The following is a 22470-nucleotide window of genomic DNA, read 5'->3' as shown; positions in this document are numbered from 1 at the left end:
CGTCCTTGAAGAAGGGGAACTTGGGTCCCTCCACCTGGGGGAACATCCTGTAGTGGATCATCGGTGCTGGAGTGACGGTCTGGGTGTCCGGCCTGCATGCATTTTGGTGCACTGGAGGACCTAGGGGTGTGCTACGCTCTTGGGGGATGGCTCCCCTCCCGGGCAGCGACGCTGGCTCCCTCTGGGCCGCGTAGCGGTCGGGTCCCTGGTCCTCTTCCTTCCAGGTGGTCAGCTGGGCCTGTAGTTGGACAGTCCTGGCGGGGGTCATGGAGCCATCGGCGGGGGGTTCAGGAGATGGCACTCGAGAGGGCCGTGCGGATGATACTCTGGAGCTACAGGCCGACGGAGTTCTGCTGATGCACACGTCGCGCATGGTCTGCATCATTTCCTCCATCTTCTCTGCGTGCAGTTGCTCTCTCGCCATCTGCCTCTCCGCCGCGCGTTCCGCCCCCTCCATCTGGAGGCGCTCGCGCTCGTACTGGATGCGTTCCCTCTCTAACGCCTCCTGGCGCTGTCTCTCCGCCGCACGTTCCGCTCCGTTCATCTGCCTCTCCGTCTGGAGGCGGTCGCGCTCCATCTGGAAGCGTTCACGTTCTAGCGCCTCCTGGCGCTGGAGGCTGGCCACGCGTTCCGCTCCGTCCATCTGGAGGCGTTCGCGTTCTAGCGCCTCCTGGCGCTGTCTCTCCGCCGTCCCCATCTGGAGGCGTTCACGCTCGAAATGGATGCGTTCCCTCTCTCGTTCACGCTCGAACTGGAGGCGTTCTCGCTCTAACGTCACCTCGGCCTGTTGGCGCTCCCGCTCTAACGCCATCTCGGCCTGTTGGCGCATACATTCGGACAGCGCGGCACCACTCCCTCTGGAGTGCAGGCTATCCGCCCCAGAGGCAGAACTGCCCACGGAAGCCCTGGACCGGTAGGAAGCCACTGAGCGGCAGGAGCTAGGTCTCGAGCGCGCCGTACTGGGAGGCAGATCGTTAAGGCTGAGGCCCTCCCTCTTCCGCCCGCAGGCGCTGTCGGACCGGGCCTCTCCTTCCTGTTCTTCCGTTTCCACGGCAAAACCCTGCGGTTCTGCCATCTCATCCTCAGGCTGGTGCTCGTTGAGGGCTGTCTCAGTGCTAGCCACCCGCGCGCCGGCGGACACCTCGGCCTCTCCGACCACTGTATCCCGTGGAGTGCGCTCCTCGCTATCACTCAGTGAGCTTTCGAGCTCAAGCTCATACTCCTGTAACCTCGGAGGCAACCGCGGGACTCTCTGTGGTCGTGGCTCTGGCTCAGGGGGCGGAGAAGGGGGGGTAACTGTCTGGTCTGGTTGGCTGCGCTCAGCCATGCTATCACTACACTACCAATCCGGCTCGAAGGACCAATTGTAACCAGGGAGTAGCTGAAAAGGACTGTATAATTTAGGAAGGGGCTGGTTATCTAACTAAGGGAGCTAAATAGGCAGTATAGGAGGATACAGGCAGGGGGCGACAGCAAACCGTTAGACTAGCAGTTAAGGTCGTTAGCATTAGCAAGGGAACTAGCATTAGCATTAGCCTTCAAACAACTAGCATTAGCATTGGTGCTACAAACAAATAGCATTAGCATGGGAGCTACAAACAACTAGCACACGGTATTACATATGAACAACACATTTATTACACGACGGTGGTATACATCCCCATATATATATTCCCTCCCGGCCGGCCACACACACACACACTCACTCACTGACAGTCTCGGGCCTGAACAGGCTTATAGTCCAGTGGCGTGGTGCGCGTTGAGGCCTGGTTGACTGGCATGTGCGTCGATGAAGTGGTCCGCGTTGAAGCTCCGCTGGAGTCTGTGTTTGCTCGTGGAGGCGACGATTAATGTCCAGCCGGCGTCCCGCTTGGTCCAACGTTGAACACAACTAAAACGGGCTACCGTGGTACACTCGATAATCGCTTTTCCTGGCGTCTTCAGTTGCTGCACGGGGTGCGCGCTGCTGAATCCGCCATCTTGGATCGGCTTCTCCTTATTCTCTCTCTTTCTGCTTCTCTCTCGTTCTGCTGCTCACCACACACTCCCACTCGCGGACTACTTCCGTCTCTTATATAGGCACCACCGAACGTAACATCCGGGTCACAGACACACCCCGGATATACTACGTCATCAACATATACATAAACAGTACAATAATAATACATACACTTCACAAACGTATATGAATTGTATAGAAAATAACAAAGGAAATACTAGGGGCAAAAATAGGGCTGGTTTGGGGAAACTAAACTGGCACTAAACTGTGGGCCTTCACAACAGATACATTTAATGCCATTATTAAGACAAACATTTAACAGGTAGACATTAGACAATTCAAATACCTGACATAGTAATACATAAACATTCAGTGGGATTAGTATCTGTCTAATCACATGGTGGATAGCATTAGATCTAGCATTCAATCTTTTGTTTTCTTTAAAGCGGATTTAGTTTTGCCTGAGAAATGTGATTTTGACTAAGCTATAGAATTCCATTCAGTGATGGCTCTGTATATTAATGTAGATTTTAGGAGATGTGTTCCTAGTCTTGGTGGTTATGTCCATTACACTAAATGGTCTGAAAAATACTGTGGTTTCTTGAAAAATAAAAAAGCCTGGACACTAATTTGTGTTTAATGGAAAGCCATGGGAGTTGAGAGATGATGTTACATTCTGCTGACATTCGTACAAATAGAGCAATGAAGTCCTTTGCTCAGTAAAGTATTCCTTCTTCTAGCACGAGGACTGCCAATGGCCCCAGGCCTGAGCATAGATTACTTTTCCCAGCTATGACTGGTGGATAGATGATTCACTTACTTAGTCAAATGTATTTGTTGTGAGTCGCTTTGGATAAAGGCGTCTGCTATGCCAAACATGTAAATGTAATATGCTGATGCAACATTATACATTGTAGAGTCATCATACATAATAACTACTCCTGCTTTATTCATTACTGAGGGTAGAAGAGTGGGCCTATGCAGCTACCTTGAGGAACACCACAATGTACATTCTAACTGGCTGAAAAACAACCGTTAAAGAAAACGTATTGCTTTCTCCTGGTTAGCTTTCCATCCAGGATAGAGTGGCAGGCATACAACCATAACATTTGAGCTTTCCTAGCAAACAATTAATGACCAATTACTAAATCAGTGCTAAAGTCTAACATCACTATGGCCACATGGCCATGGCCTACATACAGTTACTGTCCCCACGATGAAATCAGGGAGGGGACTGTGGATCTGTCTGTCCGTTCATATGTTCATATCACACGCAATATCTCAGACGCTACATCATTCGTGGGGTACACGTTTACTGTAGACTTGTTTCAATCAGGTGTCATAACAATTAACAATAGGCTACATTTACAAAATCACATATTTGGTTCCTTATAACCTGAAAAGAATCTATGGAGAATAACAGACTTCAATGCACATTTAGGTTCTGTTGGGTTTTAGGACTGTCACTAACAGTTAGCTTCTTTTTATTTATTTTTTACCAAAAAGACAATTATCCTCCTTGTTTCTATCTGTGTTTTTATTTTCTCCTCCTGTTCTTTATATATAGTGCATTGTATTATGTGTGAAATGTGCTACACAAATACATTTTGGTTGATTTATTGATTGACTGAATGGAATACTGGCAAGAGCTCCCGTGGAAAAAGATAACTATCTCAATTAGTCACTTTAAACCAGGATTAATAAAAAAAAAAATATTAGGTGTTAAATTGAACATGACCTCACCCCTAACCACCACTGCCTTGTTGTCGCTGGATATGGACACAAAGTCTTGCAGCTTGTAGTCACACTTTAGGTTGTCAGAGTGTCCGCAGGTCTCCCTCCCGGCAGTTCTTGTGAGGACATGAGGAACTCACATGTAAATATTGGTTTGCAACAATTTTAAAGGGCTTGTCTGCCTGTCTGTGTAAAGGCGACAGTCGCCTCCTGTGTAATCGATTTTACTTTTACCATTAATCTACTATTAACATTGATCTATGGCTTACCTGTGAGGACACACAGTTTGTTAGGACATGTTTACACTGTAAATGTGTACACACCAAGGCTGGGTGTATTTATTGACTGCCGAGGGATAGGGGCAGAGCTTCAATGGGGAGGCAGGCAGGATGGGTGGGTCGGCAGACAGGTCAGGTAGGCAGGGAAGGGCAGGCAGGTAGTGAGGGCAGGCAGGTAGTGAAGGCAGGCAGGGCAGACAGGTAGTAAGGGCAGGCAGGTAGTGAGGGCAGGCAGGGCAGACAGGTAGTGAGGGCAGGCAGGGCAGACAGGTAGTGAGGGCAGGCAGGGCAGACAGGTATGCGAGGCAGGAAGATGAATAGGGCCAGCTCATAGACAGGGCAGGTGGGGCAGACAGGCAGGCTGGAGTCAGTGGCAGGAGCTAGGCTGGACACTGCTGGCACAGGGAGAACAGGGGTAAGACGCTGGATAAACTGATAGGGCACAATATTGAACAAATGCAACTTAAGAGGTTAACTGACGTCACAATCTGGCAACGTGGTGAAGGCTGGACAGGGTATTTATGGTAGGCTAACGATGGGGTAATGATGAACAGCTGGTCACCTGACTCCTGCACACCTGACTCCACTCCTGTAATTAGAGAGAGGCTGTGTTCGGAATGGTATACTAGCATACTGCATACTAGCATACTCAATGAGTATATACTGCATACTGCCAACTAAATTCATAATAAGTATGTGAAAACCAGCCGACCGTTTACACAGTATGCATACTGCCTCCCAGAATGCATTTCGCCAGGAGCGGCGAATTTAAACCTCCATTTTAAACCTCCATTAGCTAAAACCTGTACTTTTGGTTTTACAAGTGTTAACATGTCATTTTATGAAGTTTTAATATGTTTTCAGGCGAGAAAGTAACCACATATATTTCCAAAATGTATCCAGTTTACCAAAATAACCTGTTTATATATCTGATCTGTCGATTTTTTCCGTCTTCTGTTCCTAGCTATATTACGGCTGCGTTCGTAAATTTGCCCTGGAAATCTGATCAGCACTCATGGAATGCCTCTTGTCCAATCAAATTACCTGGTCCCTTTATGACGTTGAACCCAGTGTGCGCTCCGGCGCTCTCAGAGCAAATTTACAAACACAAATAAACTTGGATTTCATGCATTTCAAGTGGCATATTTGTAATCATGACGACGTAGCCTTGTCTAAGAATGCATTTCACCATGTTAATTCTCAGTATAGTGAAAATACCACAGCTCATCCGTGATCAGACTGGGAGCGTACCTATGTTCCCCGGGTCCTATGTCCTTTATTTATTTTTTGCTAAGAAATCGGGGAACATAGGACCCGGGGAACATAGGACCCGGGGAACATAGGGATGACCCCATCAGGGGTGCTGCAACTGAAGAGTATTAAATAGAGTGCAAAAAAGCAGCATCTGCACACTCAAATATGTGCAAAAAACGATGTTTATTGCAAGCTTTCAGTCCCCAGGCTATCGGACAATGTAAACAACAGCTGCATATATGACAAGTTTGTATGACGCAGTTTGACGAGGCTGAAAGCGCACAGGGTTGCCAGATGGGATTAAGAATTTACAGCCTAAACTTTCTATAACCTCAAAATCCAGTAGCCCATTCGGCGGTAACTCGCCCCATCTGGCAACCCTGGACGAAATGCATTTTGGGGAAGCAGTACGCCAAAAGTGTCCATCGTAACATACTTCAATTATCCCGGAAATATTGCTCGCATACTAAATTTCTCGCATACTCAAATCTCGCATACTGTACAGTGTGAACGCATTGCATACTCAAAATCTACGTCATATCTAGTATGAGTAGTATGCTAGTATGCTATCCTATTCCGACCTCCGATTCCGATTCGCACCGGCCGGGAGCGGGGAATTTAAATTGTGCAATTCTGCCTGTGAAACAGGTGTCAGTCTTTCATCTTGACAATTTCAGGACCACAGATAGGCTGCCACTGTCCAGCTGTAATTACTTGATATCACAGGGGACTTTCACCATTTCAAATCTCACTTTTGTTCTGTTTTAGTTGACCGTCATAACCACCGCTTTCCAGCAGTAAATTAAAGTAAATTGTTGGTTTTAAGATTCGGACAAACAACGTCATAATGTCTTGTCCTGAGATCAACCATGGAGCAGCCGTGAACATGGCGTGCGTAATAATGGTGCCGTGCGTAATAATGAGCCACGCACTTAGTTGCTGAAAGTCACGGTGCATTTCCAGTCATTCAAGAGCAATCCATGACTAAAGTGCCTATATTCAGTTGTCACCATTTCATTATCTGCATGCACCATTTCTGGTCCTATAGCTGAAGAGAATGTTACTTAGCTGTCACAACCTTCACATTAAGTCAGAGTAAAGACTTCATATCAAGCTTCTTATTGATAGAACAGGGTACTTTGCCTTTTTAAATCTGTTGCAAAACTTTCAGCAGTAGTCACATGTGTGGCCACTATACGCACCATGCCAGTGAACTATTGTGTATAAATAAACCATCATTATATCTGACACCATGAGTTGGGGGCGCGCCAGAGAAAACAGTCGCACGACACAGAACTGAAAGTTTATAGCTCACACCTCTACCAATATCATCAGAAGCGTCTGTGAGCCCTGCGCGTCTAGCGAGATGGATAAAACGTTTAAAGCGGTTCTCAAGATTGCTCAGAATCAGGAGACAACCCTAGGGTTCGGTTGTTTGGCATTAGTAACGGCAGGCGGGGAACAGATATTCTCAGCTGTGGTGTTCAAGTGTCCTTGCAGCGGCTGGAACTTTGCCTACGGCACCGTATTTCTCCTAGTACCTGCTCTGGCGCTGTTATTGTTAGGTTACATCCTTAACAATAAAACATGGAAATTGCTTACAGGGTTATGTTTTCGCACATCCAAATTATGTCAGTTGAAAACTATTTGCGCCTGTGGGGTGGTCTTCGCTCAGATCACCACGACTGCGTTGGTCGCACCTGTCAGTTGGATTGCAGTGGCGTTACTCCACGGTCATTTCTTTGAATGTGCGGTGACAGGAGTCAATGTAACGCTTTTCAAAAAACACCTTTGCGATGGGAAGGATTCGAAGTGCGCGGCTGAACTTCACACGTTCCCCTGCGGGAGCACCGTGCCACAATATCAAAGTGTGCTGGCTAACATTCGCGCTGAGTCGCAGGTGAGATAAATATTCACAATAACAAAATGGTCTGAATTACATTCAGAAGTTATTGCTGTTATGATTCAAATGGCATGTTGTCAATGCTCTACAATCATCAAATCAATAGGTTTGTACTGTTTTAAAATGACAATTATTGTGTTGGATGAACGACTGCATTGTTACACTTTTGTAGAAGTGAAATATGAGACAAGGGAAATGGACTGGCAGCAAAAGACTGTCCCCCGCATACCACCCCCACTGCATTATATATTAACTACCTGATTACTTTAACATGTATGTTTACATGCTTACTTCAGCAAGCTGTGTGCAATAATGTAGTGAAATATTCACTTGTGACGTGAATTCCAAGTTTATACTTACTTTATATCAAATATTTGTAATATGCATATGAACTTCAAATGTTATCTTACTTTTTATTCAGTAGATCCATCCTTTCTCTGATTAAATCACACGAATTGAACTGATTGATCTGTCATGTCTGACACTGATTGATGCATGTAAGTTGTATTTAGCCACACCTTGTGTAAAGTATATGTTGTTGTTATTTTGCTTAAACATGTAATGAAATACCTGAATACACCTAGCTGTTCTCTCCTGTCTCCTAGTTATTTCAGTGGTCTTTTTCTGTAAAATGTATGTTAGTTTAAATAGCGTGATATGGGCCAGATACTAACTAGATGCGATGACTTGAGCTGGCCGTTATCAGGCTAGCCCAAATTCGTCCGTGCTGATCTCTCTCAAGCCGAAAAAATTATCAACATTAGTTTTGTTAATGCATTTTCAACAGCTTGTAAATCAGCACAAATTATGTCTCCGATATTACACAATAAGTGTTGGTCGGAAAAATAGTTATTTTAACCTCGATTACAACCATTTAGTCATGATATGACTTGATCTGGCCGTTATCGGGCTGGTCCGAATTCGTCTGGGTCCGTCGGTACTTGCTGGGTTAGTTTCAGTCAGAATTTTCATTATGCTTTGTTTCCTTCTGTATGACCATTGAAAAGTAACCAATAACTTGTTGACACTGCAGCCAACAAGTTCATTTTAAAGTGATATCAAATTCCACTCTCTTTTTGATTGTACGAATGAATATCTTTTGATGCAGTTTTACATGTGCTTTACAATTCATGGCGAAGTGGGTTTGTTAGAGGAGGAATATTGAATCTTGAGAGTTAATCTGTTGATTTTGATTTCAGATCCTGGGTTGGCTGGTGATCGCCTCCATCATGGTTTTTTACCTGACACTCAGCTGCGTGGCCCGGTGTAAGTCCCCCATCAGCTACCAACAGCTCAAGTTCTGGAGGGCCTACACCAAGCACGAGACTGACCTCTTGGAGCTATACACAACCAAACATGCCAAGGCGCTGGCGGAGAGGAACCTGAAGAGCTTCTTCGAGCTTGCACCCCCAGAGCCCCTCACCACCCCTCCTAATCGAGCCTGGGACAAGATCTCCTCCTTATTCAGGTTCAGCACCAATGACCACTACTACAGCACCCTGCATAAGTATGTGGAGAAGGAAAACGACCCAGAGAATCCCAGAGGATCGTTGAGAATGTGCTCTGTCAGGTCAGGAAACCTAGCTGCTAACCCAGCAGTGCTTGACTTTGTGGACGGGCTGTGATGATGTGACTCTACTGCTCATCACTCCGTTCTTCATTGGCCCCATCATCCACCTTCACATCATCATGATAGAGGATCAGCATTGTGGTCTTCTTCTTCATCATCATCATCATCATCATCACCATCATCATCAATATCAATCATCACCAATGTCAATCGTCCTTACATTCAAACTTTTGGGATTATTTGCTTTGTATGTACTTTCGTTTTATTATGCTCTTAAAGGGACACTTCATCGATTTTTAACCTCATATTCATTATCTCCAGTAGATTACAGAAATTATCCCCTTTGATGTCATTGAGGGTAATTATTTTTTCCAATTCATTGACCATCAGAAACTCATGGGGGGTGCTTGTGAATAAAATTGTTCACACATGCAGACACTGGTATGGTGCTGGAGACAATGAATATGAGGTCAAAACAAATCTACACTGTGTGCCTTTAATCATCCAATCATTTGCATTTTCCTGAGCTAGCCATTTTATGTTGCATTATTTTAATACATGATTTTGCCAAAAACTGTGATTCTACTTGACTCTTCACTGTGGCTTTTATGGCTATAGTAACATAACTCGAAATGGAAAAATACTCAACTTGAAAATGCTTCATCAAGCCATGTCAAAGCATTGCCTTATGTAGAGCAGTTTGTGGCATTGGCAGGAAGTATCATGGTTAGGTGAGGCACCAGTACACAAAGAGCTCCACTTCCGGTGTATCTGTTGACTTAAAAATACTTTCATGTAGAACTACTTTTCTCTTCATAATGGAAACTCAGTCTGACCAATGTGCTTTTCTGCTATATCTCTTCCTGTATCATGTATCTATGCACCGCTCACAACAATATTGCCACAAGTGGAATATGTTCTCAGTCAACTTACCTGGTAAAATAAGGGTGAAATAAAGTACAACAACCTTAAATAAAGTACAACATCAGCTCAGAATGGACCTGGAATGGTTAGTTTTAGCAGTAGTACTGTACTTGATGTACAAGTACTACTTAACTGTACAAGTACTTGATGTGCCTTTACTGTGGGTTAACATCACCACAATGTTAAAAGCTCCTCTGTTGGAGAGATCAATGCACTCAAAGCTTTTTAGCGGGAGTAGACAGGTCCTAGCCTGAGGGAATAGAGAATAGAAAGCTGTCTCTCACTGGAGGAAGTCGGAGAGAACCCTCTTCACTATCAAACACTGACTCAAAGCAATAATCTATGAGGACTTGCCCATTTCTGCTTTTTCTGAAATAATGGTAACAATGGTAGGTACTCCTGTGCAAGTGTAAGGGGAACTTAAATAATGTGGCTGTAAAGACTGTTGTTGTTGTTGTTGTTGTTGTTTGTATGTGTTGGGTATGCATTGATTCTGCATGAGTGAGCACTACTCATTTTCTCTACGTCTGAGGAATGTGGCCATAGCGCTGAGATACCACATTGTTCCCTGTTTGTGTATAAGTGTGTGTGTGGGGTGGGGGGGTTTGTGCGTGCGTGTATATGCGTGCCTGAGAGAAAAGGTCAGTTTGCTCAACAGCTTCCAAACTCCACTTTCTTCTCTCTTACACTAGATTAATTGTTGTAAAGTGAAGTTATGCGACGTTTTCCAGACAGATTTTGCATGAGCCAGTGGCTGTTTTGCCTATGACATAATTCTCAGAGGACAGCTGCAGCTGAACTGTCAAAAGTGGGAAGTCACAAACCAGATGTACAGGATCTTAGCCAACATATTGTCTGGGCCATTTCATTACCTACACAGAGAGAGAGAGAGAGAGAGAGAGAGAGAGAGAGAGAGAGAGAGAGAGGTTAATATTTAAAGAGTCAGAGGGTTGTTTTAAAGAGGGGGAATGTTAGGGGAATACAAACAATGACGTGGAAAATAGGGTGGATCAGGGAGGCAAAATAGAGAAAAGAAGGAGGAGTGTGGGTAGAAAGACGGAAAGGGACAGAATAGGAGGGAAGAAAAAGGGAGTGGCAGAAGAAGGCGCAGCAGACTCCTTGTCTCAGACAGAACACAGAGAGGCAATGTTGAGAGAGACATCACGCAGCAACACTTCTTTTTCACGGTTTTAATTTTTCTTTCATTTTCCTGCCCGAAAACCCCCTTATTGACACCATGGATAACTTCCAGACAGTGCTGCGTTTCTTCATGAACCAGAAGGCCACCATAGGCTACAGTTTCATGGCATTACTGACTATCGGAGGGGAGAGGATATTCACCATGGTCTCCTTCCAGTGCCCCTGCAACCCCGACCAGAACTTTGTCTATGGGCTGACCTTCCTGCTGGGCCCAGCGTTGGTGCTACTAGTCCTGGGTCTCTTCTTCAGCACCAGACTGTGGAGGCTCTACACCGGCTGCTGCCTCAACCCCATGAAGCTCTGCCCTCGTGGGAACTGTTTTGGCTGCCTTAAAGTGTTTATGACGATTTTCACTGGCGCCTGTGTAGCTCCTATCATGTGGCTGTGTGTGGCCTTGCTGAACGGTACCTTCTACGAGTGTGCTGTCAGCGGTCTGGATGACTCCATAGTGGTGGACCTGTTCTGTAAGAACAAGACCCTGCTGTGCAGGGAGGAGCTGGCCAGAGTGCCCTGTGAGAGGTCCAAGCTGGACAGTAATGAACGCATGGAGCTGCTGCTCATGTTCAGGGCACAGTCACAGGTGAGTCAGGCCAACACATATGGGATGTTTGTGTGTTGACCATTACTCTTTGCAATTCAATATATAACATTGACATTGTAAACTCATCATTTTAAATGCAAGCGTTATCATTCATTTTATGTTCACTTCACAATTATTTATTTTTTTATCAGTCTATCTTGACATTGTTAATTATGTTCATACATTATGTGCAGAGGTAGAAATCAGAGGACAGTCTGTAGTTGTACGGCATTGTAATGCATGTAAAGGAATGGAATGAATAAAACATGTTTTTGATACCATTCCATGCATTTGAATGAGCCTGTCCTCTGATTTCTTCCTCCACCAGCCTGCCCTTATCATGTGAGAGTGAGTTCTTCTGGATCACGTGTGTGTCTGATGTTTTTGTCCCCAGGTTCTTGGCTGGTGTATCATCATCATATCAGCCACTGTCGGCCTCATCGGCACCTGCTTCACAAACTGCCGCTCCAAGGTCAGTTACCTCCAGCTCACCTTCTGGAAGCGTTACATAGATAAGGAGAAGGCGCTGTTTGACACCTACTCCAGCGACTACGCCTCTAAACTAGCTGAGAGGAACCTCAAAAGCTTCTTTGAGAACCGCGACCCGGACGTGTTTCCCTTCCCCAACCACAAGGCGTGGGAGGAGATCTCATCTCTGTACACGTTCTCCAAGAGCGAGGAGTACTACAGCACCCTGCAGAGGTACGTGGACCGCATGGACCGAGACTACACCCCGGAGAAGAGACCTGTGTTGGACCTGGAGCATGGCATAGAGATGTCCTGAATGAGAAGAGATGGCGGAGCAGGAGGAGGAGGAGGAGGAGGAGGAGGAGGAGGAGGACATGGACAAGGACAAGGACAAGGAGGAGGACGACTAGTTCTGTTTCAGAAGAGGAATGCAGATTTATTTAAGAAACACTATATTGTGACATTTTATCATTCTTTCTACTATTTATAGGCAAATACCACTCCTTTGTATTGTACTTAGTATGTACATTTAACAGACTCAGGAGAAGTACCCCAAAAGCTCTGAGCTCAACAAAGCACAACGTTGAGAATGTTGTTATTACCATGGACACAGACAGCAGTGATTACCAAAGAATGCATGCAGCTGATGCAAAAGTGGTGAAACAGTAGGACTTCCTCTCCGTCCACTGGAACCCATAGTTAGCTAATCCACTTCCAAATCCACACGAGGATAGCACGAAGAATGACACAATGTATGGGCCAAGCATTCTTTGTAGTGTGCTGGTGTGGGCATTGCATTGAAGCATACTGCAAATGACAACGAGCTACCTCTCTTTGACATGCTTTTAAGGCCTTACATTCTCATAATTGTTGGGTATGTTGTACTTCATACATTACATCACAGCAATGTGGGTGCTATTATTATCTTTTCTTTAACGTGAAAGATTAAACATTGTGACCAGGAGCTTTGAAATGTTTACAGAAATCTGTCAAATCTTGAGCATTACATTAAAGTGTCTTTGTCAAGTGTATAGAAAAAATATATGAAATAGCACATTTTGATATTGTATGGTAGTTTGTCCAAAGAAGCTAGCAAACTGTAACTGTAACTTTGGTCTGACATAGCATGGACATCCTTAGCTACTAACAGAAAATAGCACAACATGTACAAGGGTTATATAGGCATAATGTATAACAAATAGGATCAATCAGGATGTTTTCACTGCGTCCCACTCAAAGTCAGTAGCACCTGATTTAGAAATATCTAAATATATCTAACATCTGCAACATCAATAAAGCACAAATGTAATTTCATGTTGTTGTTTAAATATAAACATATAAAAGTATACATATAATAGAAGTATAGATCTTTTTATTGGATAGAAATCAAATTTGGAATTTAAATGAACTATTACATCATGTCAAATAAACCATGTTAGCTTGTTGTGTGTGTATGTGTGTGTGCGCGTGTGCGTGTGTGTGTGTGTGTGTGTGTGTGTGTGTGTGTGTGTGTGTGTGTGTGTGTGTGTGTGTGTGTGTGCATGTGTGCGTGCGTGTGTGAGAAGGTGAGACTGTCCACATTCCATCATGTGCGAATGAGAGGAGGACCTATCAGCCACATGAGGCCAGGTTTAGGTGCCTAGACATGCAGACGCTCCAACGCCCTCCCCACGCTCCAGGCCCATTACTGTCATCACTGCTCTAATACAGCATGGACTTCCATATTTGCTGTAACTGCCTCCTACTCTCACCCAATATACTGGATTCAAGCACTTTAGTTATTTGTTGGATTTATTGTGACATATGACAGTGTAGTTTTTCTATAAATTGAATCAGACCTACCTTTTTCCATAAATTAAACTAGGCCTGCCTCTCTCATCATCATTGAAGAAGGTTTGATGTTTCGGGTATGACAACGAGAAAAAACGGTAAGGGCCCTTTAAGAACGTACAGCACCAGTGTCAGGTGACAAGGAGGGCTACTTCAGTAATTATTTTTGCTAGACCAAATAATCTATTGAAGAAAAATTAAACAACATAATATCTATATAAACATTGATAGCACATAATCACACGTTTGACTGAAAATTAAAAGCCGATCTAACTGGATACAAAATAATAATTTCACCGCTCCATTCAATGACATGTAAAACAGTGTGGCTGTGTTCGGAATAGCGTACTAGCATACTACTCATACTAGATATGACGTAGATTTTGAGTATGTAGTACGTTCCGAACGTACAGTATGCGAGATTTGAGTATGCGAGAAATTTAGTAGGCGAGCAGTTATTTCCGGAAAATTTGAAGTCGGTTTTGATGGACACTATCTCGTCTCCTATTTCCCTAATGCATTTCGCGTCCAGGGTTGCCAGATGGGGCGGGTTACCGCCGAATGGGCTACTTGATTTTGAGGTTATAGAAAGTTTAGGCTGTAAATTGTCAATCCCATCTGGCAACCCTGTGCGCTTTCAGCCTCGTCAAACTGTGTCATACAGCTTTTTTTTACATTGTCCGATAGCCTGGGGACCGAAAGCTTGCAATAAACATCGTTTTTTGCACATATTTGAGTGTGCAGATGCTGCTTTCTTGCACTCTATTTGATACTCTTCAGCTGCAGCACCCCAGCTAAGTCTGATCACGGATGAGCGGTGGTATTTTCACTATACTGAGAATTAACATGGTGAAATGCATTCTTAGACCAGGCTTGTCGTCATGATTACAAATATGCCACTTGAAATGCATGAAATCCAAGTTTATTTGTGTCTTACACACATGTTCACCTAGTATTTGACTGCTTGTAGCCCAATCACGAATGGTCTCAGTATTGTAGCTTCAGACGGACAGGTTGATGAATGAATGAATGAATAAATGAATGAATGAATGGTCTTTATTGTCATTGATATAGTACAGGTACCAAACAACGACATTTGGGAGGGGGGGCTCCCCTGGTGCTAGGGAAAAAAAACTAAAAACAAGAAGGGAAAAGAGCTGGTTTACATAAATAAAGGCTATGTACACTATCCACTATACTATACTATACAAATAAAACACTGTGCTGTACTCTATGCTATGCTATACCTATTCTAACATTTCCTATCTCTGAACCTTATGTACCCGAGGGTTGTCATTGCACATAGTGTTATTGCACATTCATTTAAAGTGTCGCAGTTTGCAGGTTTGAAATGTTCACAGTTGTGTTTCAGTGTTGCACTTGATTTAAATCTAGTAGCTGCCATCAAATTGTCTAGATTGTCCAGGGCCTAGAACCTAGGTCTTTGCTGTGTTCAGGGCCTGAATGGCTCCGAGGGCAGCCGAGCAAAGTGTTCGTACCCAGGGTGGGATGGGTCTCTGGAGATCTTGGAGGCCTTCCTGAGGCAGCGTATGTTGTACAGCTCTTCCAGAGAGGGGAGGGGGGCGCCGGTGTTGGGTTGTATTGTGCTTGCTGCAACCCACGCCACGATATGTTATTGCTCATATATATTTATTTTAATCATGTTATTTTACCAACTGTTAAGACAACAATATAGTAAGCTAGTTACTTGAGATATACTTAAGACATTGGCCCCTAGCGAACAGAAAGACGCAAAAAAAATCGTCAGATCAGATATATAAACGGGTTATTTTGGTAAACTGGACACATTTTGGGAATATATGTGGTTACTTTCTCGCCTGAAAACATATTAAAACGTCATAAAATGACATGTTAACACTTGTAAAGCCAAAATTACATATTTTAGCTAATGGAGGTGTTAGAAAGGTTCCAATATTCTAAGTTCACGATTATTATATTTGGTTATCATTTCCACCTTAAGAGCTAAGCTGTGCGTAATATCACCTGCCACCTTAAGTGCGCAGTGCATTCTGGGCCGCATTGATTCAGATCGGAGAAGAAGCAAGCTTCCATCAAGTTTCCCATGTTACAACTCCAATCAGTTAGCATCGTTGTGCAGCATTACAGTGTCAATGTGCGTCACTGAACTACTGTAAGTACAATGTTTCACCCAGTATTTAGGTTGTACATATTTGTTGTGTTGATTGGATACTGCCGTTTTCTGCACTCTATATTAGCACTAGCAATTAGTCTGGCCATGTGCTTTCTATGGGCGCCGCTATTGCGTGCTCTTCAATGAAGCTCGTTTGGCGCAGTTCACGCCGCAGTATTCGAGTACTGTCTTAAGTTGGTGTTATAATTCAGATTAGTAACAACATGTGTACTGTAATACCTCTTTCTGTTTATTGCAGAACCACACATACACCCATTGTAGTGTTTGCAATCATCCTACCCATGCCTGAACTGTACCCTGTCTGACCCACTAAAGAAACCTGAACACAAAGTCAATCTCCTGTCATGTGTGTCCTGATCGACGCACCGGGGGCGAATGGAGCATACTCCCATTGAACTATTCACCTTATACAGTCCTTTCCCATAACCTCACTAACATTGTGGTCCTTCGAGCCGGATGCCCTATTTACCCCTGGACAACATGGGGCCTGAAGACTGCGTAACACGTCCTAAGCGTCAGACACGCCGACCAGCCCGCCTGGACGACTACCACGTCAACTATGACCAGAACAGGCAACGAGACAGGCATGGGTACGAAGAAGAGTGGACATCTCACAAGGAGGGAGCGGCCAGGATGACCCCCCTCTACCCCACCCCCTCTCCCTACACTGATCACTACAGGCGGAATGCTGTCCTCCAGGAGGCGGACCTGTACTATCCAGAGCGTCTGAAGTACAGTCCGGAACCCCAGCTAGCCCACCTACAGTATCCAGAGAGAGAGCCCAGGGAGGAGATTCGAGAACAACCTTCACTCCGTCATGTACCCCACGAACACACCCTGAGAGACGAACTCAGGGAAATACAGAGAGAAACCGCCACGCTACAGCAGTCACAGCAGGCCATTTATGCTGATGTGGCTACACTCCGTGAAGCTCAGGCCGAGATTAGGAGGCTAACCAACACAGTAACCCGCCTTCAGCAAGCTAGGCCACACTCCGTCAGCCACTCTCACACCCATCCCGTCCACATTGAGGATGAAGACTGGCCCGAAACCCCGCCGCCTTGGCCAGATACAGCGGACTATGAAGAGCCGTCATCTCAACCGAAGATAGACCGGTTGGACGAGATGATTGTGGAGCTACAGCTAATGAAGAGCCAAGCCATGTCAGCTAGCCGCCGGCAAGCGGCACCAGTGAAGACCGGCAGTCAACCGGTATACCTACAACCCCAGCAGCTAAGAAGAGAGCTCTATCAGGCTTACACAGCGGGCTATCCACCTCAGCAGCCTCCACAACCATTCCAGCCTCCAGTACAGCCTCCACCCCCGAGGTCTATGTACCACGCTGCTACGTCGACGCCGCCGCAGCTCCCGTACCAGTACCAGCCTGCGTACCAGACTGCACCCATCCGAGCTACACCCTACGTCGCTGCGTATGTACTAGGGATGCTCCGATCTGGATTTTTGGGGCCGATACCGATCACCGATTTGTTTCCTCAAGATCAACCGATACCGATACCGATACCGATTTTTTTAAAAATACATAACTGACTGGATAGCCTAAATATTTTTTGCTTTTTAGACAAAAGTTTTGATCCATTAGGCACCAAGCAAACGCAGACCCATTTTTATGGCATAGTAAAGGTCTGGCCTATCACCCAGTTAGGGCCTGAAGCCCAAGTCAGTCGATATGGCTGTATAAAAGACATCATAAACGTGGCCTTCATGGTTTACATACTGTTACGTCCTCCTATGTTTTCTGTTCAGTTATCTGTCTTCCCCAGAAAAAAAAAAAAAAAAAAAGATCGGTTTTTGCGATCGGCCATTTTTGCCGATCACCGATCGAGTCATTTGGAGTGAAATCGGCCGATTTAAATCGGTGGCCGATAAATCGGAGCATCCCTAGTATGTACCTCAGCAGCCTCCAAACTACCACCAGCCTGTATATACACAGCATATACCTCCTAGAGCCCCGTCCTATGCAGCAACCTATACACCTCGACAGCCTGGCCACCCTCCAGTCTCTACACAACCAGCCTCATGGATGCAGAGACAGGGCCATCAGACCCCTGTTCTACCGCGGTACGACCCAGCAGCCACAGTTGAAAGGATCTACAGGGGCCCACGCCCAACCATACCCAACTTCAGCAGCCGTGACCCCTGTGAGTTTGCACGTTTAAAGATAGCTCTGGGAAATCTCCTGCCCATAGATGGGACTGAACTGTTCAAGTACCAGATCCTCGTAGACCATCTGAAGTTCGAGGAGGCAAAGTTGCTAGCAGATTCATTCCTCAACTCCCCCACGCCCTACACGGACACCATGTCACCCTCAATGAGAAATTTGGCCAGCCCCACCAAATAGCTCTCAAGAAAATAGCCAGTGTCCTGGACTCACCTGATGTTCACCGTGGGGACACCGCTGCCTTTGAGCGGTTTGCCCTCCATGTCCAGTCGCTGGTCGGCCTTCTAAAGACATTGGGCACTGACGGGGATGCGGAACTCCGCTGTGGGTCTCATGTGGCAAGACTGCTATGCAAACTACCCCCAGAGCAACGGGCGGACTTCCGCCGATGCACTTTCCGGGAGCCAAGAACTGTTCCCACCCTGCCCGATCTGGCACAGTGGCTCCAGTATGAATCGTGGTGCCAGGACTTCGACGGACAGATATCATCCAAAGTGGTGAAAGAGCAGCACGCATCCAGGTCAGAGGGTCGCCATGGACAGCGGCCCACTACTGTCCTCCACGGATCAAAGGGCCCTGAGTCCACGGGAGACTCCAAGGGGAAGAAGGGGAGAATCAAGCCCTACTGTCCTTTTTGTGAAAATGAGGAACACTTCCTCAGCCAGTGTGAAGAAGTCACAAAGCTGACCAAAGAAAAGCTCACAGACTGGATAAAGGCCAACAAGAGGTGCTGGCGCTGTGCAAGGCCTCACCTTGTGGACCCCAGGAAGATTCGCAAACTGCTACGGCATAAGCTAATGGGGATCCTTTTAAATAAACAAATAAACCAAGCAGCCCAATGTGACCTCAAGAAGCCCTGCAGCCTGTGCCAAGGGAAACATCTCCGCGTCCTACATGAAGTCAACGAGCGATCACCGAGACCATCGGCGAAGGAGGAGAGTGGCCAGATGAGCTCTGTCACTGAGACCCTGTACGTCGGTCGACCACCAGAGGGCAACAGAGTTCTACTGAAGGTCGTCAAAGTGCTCCTCCATCATGGCAATCGCACTATAACCACCTATGCCATCCTGGACGACGGGTCCGAAAGGACTATGCTCCTGTCAGCGGCTGCCAGAGAGCTCGGCCTACAAGGCACACGTGAGGACCTGACCTTGCGGACCATCAGACAGGACGTCCAGACTCTCCGCGGCTCTACAGTAGCCTTCCACATCTCTCCTGCCTCTGATCCAAAGACCAGCTTCCTAGTCTCCCGGGCCTTCACTTCCGCTCGCCTGGGTCTGGGTGACCAGTCCTACCCGATGGACCGACTCCAGAAGAGGTACCCCCACCTGGCTGGCCTGCCAATCAAGCCCTTTCAGCGTGTTAGACCACTGGTGCTTATTGGCTCCGACCACCCAGAACTGATCACCGCCATCGAACTAGTCAGACTGGGTCCTCGAGGTGGGCCCGCCGCTGTCTGTACCAGACTGGGTTGGACCCTTCAGGGCACAGCACGGTTCATCCAGCAGCCTTTATGTTCACAGCAGTGTCTGTTGACATCAGTTCCGACACAAGATTCAGAACTGTTCAAGCATGTTAGAAGACTCTGGCAGCTAGACATTCTTCCATCCGAGAAGGTCGTAACCAGGTCGAAGCAAGACCATGCAGCAGTAGCCCTGCTAGAAGAGAAGACCACCCGCGTAGAGGTTGCAGGAGTCATGCGCTATGCCACGCCTCTTCTGCGCAAGGGAGGCATGCCTCTCCTCCGAGCCCCCAAAGAAGCCGTCCTGCCGAGTCTGCGGAGCACAGAACGACGACTGGCTAAAGATCCAGAGCGCGCCAAAGCCTACCGCACAGAGATCCAGAAGTTGGTGGAGGTAGGCTCCGTCACCAAGCTGAGCCCTGAAGAAGTCAACCACGCAGGAGACGAGTGGTACATTCCACACCACATGGTGAGTCATAACGGCAAGAACAGAATCGTCTTCCATTGCTCCTACCCGTACAGAGGCCAGAGCCTGAACGACTCACTCCTGCCGGGACCCATCCTCGGAGCATCGCTCCTGGGAGTGCTACTGCGCTTTCGGGAACACACCGTTGCCCTTAGCGCCGACATCAAGGGGATGTTCCATCAAGTCCGGAAGACCGTCCCCTCCTACGGTTCGTTTGGCGCGACTTGACCAGAGATGAGCCTCCAGCGGTGTTCGAGTGGCAGGTTCTACCGTTCGGCACCACCTGCAGCCCCTGCTGCGCCACGTTCGCCCTGCAACGCCATGTAGCCGAACATAGCCAGCCAGAAGACGACGTGAGGTCCTCCATCAAAAGGTGTTTTTATGTAGACAACCTACTACAGAGCCTGCCTACGCCTGAGGGTGCCAGACGGCTGGTAGACGGACTCAGGGAGCTCCTAGCATCTGGCGGGTTCGACCTACGCCAGTGGGCCAGCAACGTGCCAAGCGTCGTTGAACACCTTCCCAAGGAAGCCAGGTCCGACAGCCTCGAACTCTGGCTCGCCAAAGACAGAGTGGATTCCCCTGAATCCACCCTAGGACTCAGCTGGCGCTGTCAAACTGACACCATAGGTTACAAGCACCGACCCATAGAGTACGGCGTTCCCAGGATGCGGAACATCTACAGGGTTTTAGCCAGCCAGTATGACCCCCTGGGGTTCATATTACCCTACACCACTCGGGCCAAGATGCTCGTCAGACACCTTTGGGAGAAACACAGAGACTGGGATGATCCTCTCCTGCCCCAAGACCTCCTACAAGCCTGGAACGACTGGGAGAAAGAGCTACAGTTCCTGCCCCAAGTCACCTTGCCACGAGCATATGTACCAGCTGGAGTAGACAAGAGTCAAGTAGGGCTGGGTTCAAAAAATCGATTTCCCGATTCTGAATCGATCTTCATTGAATGAGCGATTTATCGATTCATAAATCCCGAGATCGATTTTTTTTTTTTTTTTTTTTGCTTGCAGCTTCAACCCGCAACGAGATCTCGCGCTACAAGAATTTATCATATCTCACGCAACGAGAGGTCTCAACACTAAAATCTAAAAACATGGCGATGGCAGGGACACTCAAGTCACCACCAGGCTTAAAGTCAGATGTCTGGGTGCATTTTGGATTAGCAAAATGTTGGTCAATGATGTTCATTTATGTTCCAATAAAAAGTACATTCATGTAACTGCTTTGGAGTCAATTCTTAATGTAAACATTGATATGTTTAACAATGCTACATGTTATAGGGTTCCTTGAACCATTTATAGCATTAGTTCTGAGAATCTCTTTCATATTCAAGCAAAAAATGTATTGTAACTAGATCGAATCGGAATCGAATCGAATCGAATCGTGAATCGAATCGAATCGTGAGCTCACTGAGCTGGTGAATCGGAATCGAATCGTTTTGGGAAATCAGTGGCGATACCCAGCCCTAGAGTCAAGTGTCACCCACGAAGTCCACGTGTTCACCGATGCTTCCGAGCAAGCTTACGGCTCGGTGGCGTACCTGAGAACGGTCGACAGTCAAGGCCAAGTCCGTCTGTCCTTCCTCCTGGCCCGCTCCAGAGTTGCCCCCAAGCGACTCCTCTCCATGCCAAGACTAGAGCTGTGTGGTGCTGTCACAGGAGCCCAGCTGGCTAAGCTCATAGAGAAGGAGCTCACGCTGAAGATCGACCAGACCATCATGTGGACAGACTCCACAACGGTGCTAACGTGGCTGCAGTCAGAATCCTGCCGATACAAGATCTTCGTCGGCACCAGAGTGGCGGAAATACAAGAACTCTCCAGCCCCTCCGCCTGGCACTACGTAGACTCAGCGAGGAACCCAGCGGATGACATCACAAGGGGTAAGAGCCTGCAAGACCTTGTGAAGCCCAACAGGTGGAGCCAAGGGCCTCCGTTCCTCCTCCAACCCCCAGAAGAGTGGCCTGTCAAGCCCAGTGTCGAACACGATGGAGACGCCTCCGAGCTGTGGCGTCACTTCAACCACAGTCAGCGCAGCCGATGAAGCAGTATGACACATGGAAGGAGCTGCTAGAAGCTACAGCGCAGGAGCTACACGGGGCGGCAGATCAGAACAGCCTCTGTACTGCTGAAGATTACCGAAAGGCAGAGATCCTCATACTCAAACGATCCCAGCGGGAGAGCTTCCCAGACGAACTGCGGCTCCTGAAAGCAGGTAAATCTGTCGCATCCAACAGCAGATTGCTCACCTTGTCACCAGAGATGGATGAAGAGGAGGAGCTCATTCGTGTTGGCGGCAGACTCCGTCATGCTGAAGACCTCGAGCCGTCAGCTGTGCATCCTATCGTGCTGGATCCTAGCCACGCCTCTACCAGACTCCTCATTCAAGACTTCGACAGTCGTCTGCACCATCCTGGGCCCGAGAGGGTGTTTGCGGA

At 46.9% G+C, this 22470-nt stretch overlaps 2 protein-coding genes across 2 annotated transcripts; both read left to right on the top strand.

Moving 5' to 3' along the window:
• Positions 1 to 6631: 6631 nt before the first annotated feature.
• Positions 6632 to 8793, top strand: calhm6 (calcium homeostasis modulator family member 6; the record flags this gene model as incomplete). Its single annotated transcript, XM_080540983.1, has 2 exons — positions 6632 to 7165; positions 8368 to 8793. 2 exons carry the CDS (start codon positions 6632 to 6634, stop codon positions 8791 to 8793), a joined length of 960 nt encoding a protein of 319 aa, XP_080397109.1.
• Positions 8794 to 10899: 2106 nt separating this feature from the next.
• calhm5.1 (calcium homeostasis modulator family member 5, tandem duplicate 1) lies at positions 10900 to 12226 on the top strand (the record flags this gene model as incomplete). Its single annotated transcript, XM_080541327.1, has 2 exons — positions 10900 to 11442; positions 11837 to 12226. 2 exons carry the CDS (start codon positions 10900 to 10902, stop codon positions 12224 to 12226), a joined length of 933 nt encoding a protein of 310 aa, XP_080397453.1.
• Positions 12227 to 22470: the final 10244 nt, after the last annotated feature.

This window comes from Nansenia antarctica (assembly GCF_963989245.1).
Source record: "Nansenia antarctica genome assembly, chromosome: 10".
Lineage (NCBI taxonomy): Eukaryota > Metazoa > Chordata > Actinopteri > Argentiniformes > Microstomatidae > Nansenia > Nansenia antarctica.
Note: the sequence above shows the minus strand (reverse complement) of the source record. Positions and strands in the feature narration are given on the sequence as shown.